General features: G+C 36.2%; 1 protein-coding gene across 1 annotated transcript; it reads right to left on the minus strand.

The window, feature by feature from the left end:
• Nucleotides 1-844: 844 nt before the first annotated feature.
• Nucleotides 845-5,484, minus strand: metap1d (methionyl aminopeptidase type 1D (mitochondrial)). Its single transcript, XM_086172554.1, has 10 exons — nucleotides 5,423-5,484; nucleotides 4,270-4,436; nucleotides 3,490-3,639; nucleotides 3,256-3,404; nucleotides 2,931-2,973; nucleotides 2,673-2,836; nucleotides 2,481-2,578; nucleotides 1,800-1,847; nucleotides 1,642-1,720; nucleotides 845-1,530 (listed from the first exon to the last, which is right to left on the minus strand). The coding sequence occupies exons 1-10, from the start codon at nucleotides 5,460-5,462 to the stop codon at nucleotides 1,446-1,448; spliced, it is 1,023 nt and encodes a 340-aa protein (XP_086028680.1). The 5' UTR covers nucleotides 5,463-5,484; the 3' UTR covers nucleotides 845-1,445.
• Between the last annotated feature and the right edge of the window lie 926 nt (nucleotides 5,485-6,410).

The raw sequence follows: 6,410 nt of genomic DNA on the forward strand, positions 1-6,410 counted from the left end.
TCAGACTTAAGCTTTTGTCTTTTTCTTCACACTTCAATGTGCACTGCATCAAACTGCCAAACTTTAGCCGCTGAGATGTCGTACGGCTTAGTGATACATACTCACATAAGGTAATAAATTAATAACCTGGGATTGGTATTACATATCCTTGTAATGAATCGATGTAACCATGTCAGTGTTCAAATCCAGCTTTGGCATGGCATGGTTCACTAGAATTACTTCCCAACATATTTATGTGACATTGTCATTTCTAATGCTGAGAGGGGAATTACAAGGCCTATTCGTCCACAACCTGCTATAGATTGTTTCTAGTGTGGAATCATGTCATCTACTGGCAGCAGTACAGAATTGCATTTGCCATGCAATAGATCAGCATGGCACTGCACTTCACTGAATATGTAATTGAAAAACTGCATATGAGAAAAATCTCCAATGTACACAGTAGTCAACCACGCAAAATCCAATTTAAGATCATTCAAGAATGGAGCATTTGCCCAAGCAAAACAGCAAAGGGGTTATGAGGCAAATTTTCCCCAAACATAGTCTATTTTCCCCCCATCTGAGCATTCTCTCTAGATAAGTGGATATCTTGTAATATTCTCATCAAAACAGTGATTAAAAAACACCATCGATACAGAGTAAAAATAAACAGGGCTATCCTGTGAAGGATTTATCTCCAGACATGGGGTTTTCTTTTACGGCAATACTTGCAGTGAGTTACAAATAGTTGTATTATGTATCATAATTCAGGTTACTTTAATGCGCACGGAAATCTGGGGCATTTAGTAATAAAAAGGCAAGTGAACAGGCAAATCACAGGATTGTATGATATAATTCAGATCTCTTTGAATTGACACCTGAGTTTATTAAAAAATAAAAACAAATATGATTTACAGTTCTCTGATACAATTACTGATGTGGAGAAAAAAGTAAAATCATTGAGTGAAGGAGGCATGATACAATCTACGAAACAAAATAAGTTGATAAGACATAATTAAATGGTATCTTTTCTGCATGTCATGTTAAAAATGTGGATATGCTTCTACTAAGTGCAGTTCTAGTCTAGAAGACGAATCAACTCATTCAACATCCAACTGCACAGAAAGGCCAGCCAGCCTTGATGAAGCAACTGTGCTATCCAGTGAAAGCAACGGTTACATAACCAAATGCAACTGCATCAAGTCCCTAATGTTTAACAAAATACTTATTAATTAGGCAAACTTTGTGGCTTCAAAGTTATTATTCCAAAATGTAACAGCTCCTTAAGTGACTGAGAATGCAATGTAAATGTTTATCTCTACAGGTTAGAAATACCTTTGGAAAATATCCAGATGAACGAGCATCTCAGTTCTTAAGATTCTTTTAATAGCAAAATTAAAGGAATTGAGACTGATGTAAACAGTTTTCTAAAAAAGCCAATGGTGAGGTCTGTAGCTCATTTCATGTCACGGATGGCTCTCCTCTGGAAGTTTTGTGAGAATATCCACTCCGTCTGATGTGATGACCACTGTGTGTTCAAATTGAGCTGATCTGAAGGAATATAAACCACACAACTGAGTTCGGATGATTGTGATTTTTTTGTGATACCTTTTCAGATGACAGCTAATCAGCTGTGGCAGAGAAACAACATCCATCACAAACCGTTTATCATCTGCAGACACTGCAGTCCAGTTGTCCCTTAGGATTCTGAACTCCTGGGATCCCTCCATCAGTATGGGCTCTGCAAAAAAAAAACAGCCTAAGCCTAAAACTAACTGTTACATCTTGAGTTACACACCAAACTAGGATTTTTAACTTACCGATTGTGAAAGTCATCCCTTCATCCATAGTCATGTCATTGTCATTGGCTGAACATAAAGGCAAAAAACGGCATTATGGTATTTTCAAGACATTTTGATAAAAATCTATGTGGGTATAAATAAATCATACATTCAAGTCATTTGTATTTTAATATTAGAAGGGAATATTAGATGATCAGTTCATGGGCAGAACTCTTAAAACAAGACAGGCATTATAGTCATCCCCTCCTAACTGCCTGACTTAGGCTTACAGATATGGAGCAACTTTAAAAGCTGACTGAGGGCATTAGAAAGTCAAAAAATTATTTTTGGGAAACCACATGAAATTTAAAAATGATAAGGGACCTTGATTAGAGACCGATAAAGGAATGGTTATTGCAAAATAAAAAATGAAAGATTGTTCTGCAAAACAACAAAAAACGATGTGAAAAAACACCTTCTGGAAAGTGTTTTAATTATTTTTATTTATCAGAATAACAATTATTTTTTACAATTATTTTAATTATTATTATATATATAATTATATATATAATTATTATTTTATGCAAAGGTAGTGTGTGTCACAAGTCTATGCCACTACTATATGCCACTTGGACATGGTCTATGTTCCAGAAACAGATAGTCTACATGTACACAAAAATGGGACACTTTGCATCTCATCTGAGCAGATTAAAAACTTACCATGATGCCAGATCTCAGGATGGCAATGAAAATACGAGCCAATTCCATGTCCAATGAAATAAGGACACACTTGGAAGCCATTTGAAGTAGCTATTTCACTGCAGAGTACAAATATGTTGAAAAAAGAAATATGTGCAAGTTAAGTATCTTTTAATATCAATGTAATACTCTGTTTTATTTGTATGTTCATACCTAATAGTGTTTCCTATCACACAAAGTGGTGCACCTGGTTTACAGGCAGCAATAGCTTCATCTCTACAATGCCTGGCAGTTTCAACCAGTCGCTGCCCAACCTCATCCACCTGACCTATCAAGAAGGTTTCAGATGTGTCACCATGGTAACCATCCAAATACACCTGTTGGGTAGAGGTAGGAGTGAGTTACAGAAGTAGTATTGATGGATCCCAACGGCAATATTGTCTCATGGAGGGCCTGAAGCTAATGACTTACGGTGACATCAATGTTGATAATATCACCATCTTGAAGATGCCGACTGGAAGAATGATACAATAATAATGCTCTATAAGGAAATCTCCTACATTTCTTTAACATATGACTTATGTGACACAATACAGCTACTAGGGGATATCACAATACTATCTCATCTTGAATGTACAGATACAGTGTTTAGTGTATCAATATAAGGTCATATTTCATACACTCATCTTCTAAAATCACACAGGCTTGTTATGGTGAGAAGAGATAGGGCTACATTTCTTTAACGTCAGTTACACTTTTGGAACAAAAAATGTCTTAATAGGTGAATTGCTTATACCTGTCAGGTATGCCATGACAGACCACATTGTTGACAGATGTACAGACTGATTTTGGAAACCCCCCATATCTCAGAGGGGATGGGTAGGCGTTGTGCTTTATTGTCTCTTGATGTACAATAAAATCTATTTCATCTGTTGACATCCCAACCTGGAAGTAAAATGTCAAAACTGTTACTTTGCTCTGTTTAATGCCACATGCAAACAAGGAATACTTGCTGTGATTATGTTCTCACTTTCAAGCTGCGTCCAGCTAGTAGCAATACATGTCTGGCCAGCTGACAGGCTCTGGCAAGGCCCTCGATCTGCTCTTGATTTTTGATCTCTATGTAGTCAGGCCATTCAGGTATCAGATCAGACCCAACATAGTCAGGTCGCACAATGTGCTGAAGTGGGACAGAAACAAAAGACATGGTATGAAGGTTGGACCTAATAGTTCAAAAATTTCATATGAAAATAAAAGTTGCTATTAAGTGAAAGCACTAATGTGATTTTCCAATTTCCACATGGACAGGTTTGACATATTATTTGACTCATCTAATCATTATTTCTTTTTTTAATTTTGAGTGTACAAAATAAACACTATAAACAGAAGAGCACAAAATTACAAAGTTTTCACTGTGACTGCCCTACCTGCTCACAAATACAACTAACAAACAAAAAGAACAAACAATGTGTTATATGTACTGTAATTGTTAAACCACACAAATGTAGAAACTGTCTTTCCAAAATAAAAATTTACATTATGGCTACTTGTTGAAAATCATGTCAATGAATCCAAACAAAAGGAAATTCTCTTTTCTTCTTTGGAGAGTGAGTGACATAAATATCTATTGTTGAGCAGTTCTGTGGATTTTTTCTTGTGCAAGTGGATTAAGAAACATTTTAGGATATAATACAGTTTATGTCACCTTAAATCTTGCAGCATTAAGTTATTGTTTACCCTTTGCCCCTAATCACACAATCCAAAGTTGTACTTGCATTTGAGGGTAAAATGTTGTAATCGAGTGCTGTACCTTGGGTACTGCGTAGGCAGGCCTAACAGTCGCTGGGCGAACCACATGGCGTAAGTGAGAATTTGTCCACTTCCTCCAGAAAAAGTGCTTATGCTGCTGACACAGAAAGTGTGAGGGGGAACCTCTATTGCTTGGACTAGAGATTCTTTGCAGGAATTTGCCCAGTCCTTTAGGGGGAGAGAGAAAGTACTTTTATTGCACAATACATTTGTGATTTCCTGCAAAATTAAAAGCCTGATAGAGCATTCTAGTTTGAAGCTGTTTTAAATTCTAATCACTTGTTATCCCATTTTAGTCATGCACTGTATATGAAGAGGATTGAGAGTAATAAACATTTCTTAAAATAATGCCACAATCAGTATAGTTTCTGTTCCCACTTGGTGGCTGCAAACATTTGCTAATGGTCAGTATATATTGTATTCCGTAATAAGTAGATCGCATCAAATATTGGCCCTTCACAAACCAGCATCACTATAAATTTTGATGGTGCCGATGGTTACATAATAATAATATCATACAAGATGTCAAATGTGTATTCTGTTCTAGGGGGTACATGACAGTCAATAATATCAAATTATATCAATCTAAACTGATCTACATTGAAAACATTGAGTCAACATAATGCATCAAACATAAGCAATAGTTATACTGCTTGGCGGTATAATTCAATCTTAAGGTTGTGTAACTTTACTGACATTCGTCATAGAAACTTAAATGCTTTGGATACATTCAAAATTATATTTAAATACAACTTAGTAGTCATGACAAAGGTCGTTGCAGTGAGGTAGCATATGTGTGTTGTGTTGGATTAGATGAGCTGAGCTCGGTACAAGTACGACTACCATTGGTGTGAAAGAACCTAAATTTCGTCAGTATATAAAGTTTACTTGTAACCCAGGCTGGATTACTGTAAAGAATCGCATTTGTAAGACTTCTCTTAGGTATGCACTCATCTGTTTATTCGAACTGGTTTAAAAGTCAACCCATAACTCTAGCACATGTTGTGACGATAAAATAGCGAGCTAGCAAGCTAGCGTCAAAGGGTGACATATTACCGTTTAGGCAATGACTACTATGTTAATTCGTCTTGTTGTAGTTGTTCCACTCGCCGGCTATTTGACTAGATATGGACCGAGACCATTTAAGCCAGTACCTGATCTTAAGACATGACCCGCAGAGCAGTGCGCCGCCATGAAGGACAAAACGGTCACGTGACTCCAGAATCATGTGACCCAATTTTGACCTCTCAGTGTGCAACGTCACAGCGTGGAACTAGACCTCAGATCACAATGCGATCCTTGTACGGCCCATTACAATCATTTCAAATGGAGACTGAAGTTAAAAGGGAGTAAACTATCATAGTAAACCGTTATTCTCAGTAATCCAACACTCCGCAATAATTTAGATTCTTAATATGCTTTTAAAAAAAGACACAGAACCCTTAAGTGCTCCCCTAGCCCACTGTTCATCCATGACGGGTTCATTGCAGGGAATTTCCCCATAAAAAAATAATAATGATAATTAAAAAAAAAAAAAAAAAAATATATATATATATATATATATATATATATATAATTATAAATAAAAAATAAATTATATAAATTGTAATGGGGGGGGACTTTTTGGCTCACTGACTTTTAAAATTTGACAGATGGGCTGGGTCAGCACAAGATATGATACTTATAAAAAAAAAATGTTAACAGTACATATCAGACTCATATCAGACTCATCTGACATTTGTCTGAACGTTGTCTGACATTTGCTTTGAAAATTAAATCGACTTGGTTTTGAAGCCTCTGATGTTTGCTTGCATTTCATGCACAAACCGTTTTTTTCCCTTGTAGCTTCACGTCCAGCTCATTCATATGTCAGTTTGTCCACAGTAAAGGCTAAATCACAAAGTCAATCTGTGTCTTTCAGCGCAGGAAAATTCTCCAGGATTCTGCATGGGTAAGTAAGATTCAAGATTGAAAGTGTATGTACAGTCATATGTACAGTCTGGAAACGTGTTTCCCTGTGCAATGAAATTCTAACTTTGCTGTCCACAGTAAAGCCAGACAGGTAGCAAAAAAAAAAAAAAACAGTTAATACTATGCATGTTATTGCATTGTTGTACTTAATGCTTTTACAGATTAGTAATC

Source organism: Fistularia commersonii, chromosome 25 (assembly GCF_037954325.1).
Source record: "Fistularia commersonii isolate RoL2024-O1a breed Wild chromosome 25, RoL_Fcom_v1.0, whole genome shotgun sequence".
NCBI lineage: Eukaryota > Metazoa > Chordata > Actinopteri > Syngnathiformes > Fistulariidae > Fistularia > Fistularia commersonii.

Coding starts and splice junctions, on each gene's coding strand:
- metap1d (XM_086172554.1), bottom strand. CDS start 5,462: ATGGCGGCGCACTGCTCTGCGGGTCATGTCTTAAGATCAG. Junction 3,640..4,269: donor CTGCCTACGCAGTACCCAAG/GTACAGCACTCG, acceptor GTCCCACTTCAG/CACATTGTGCGACCTGACTA. Junction 2,974..3,255: donor TGTCATGGCATACCTGACAG/GTATAAGCAATT, acceptor TCATTCTTCCAG/TCGGCATCTTCAAGATGGTG.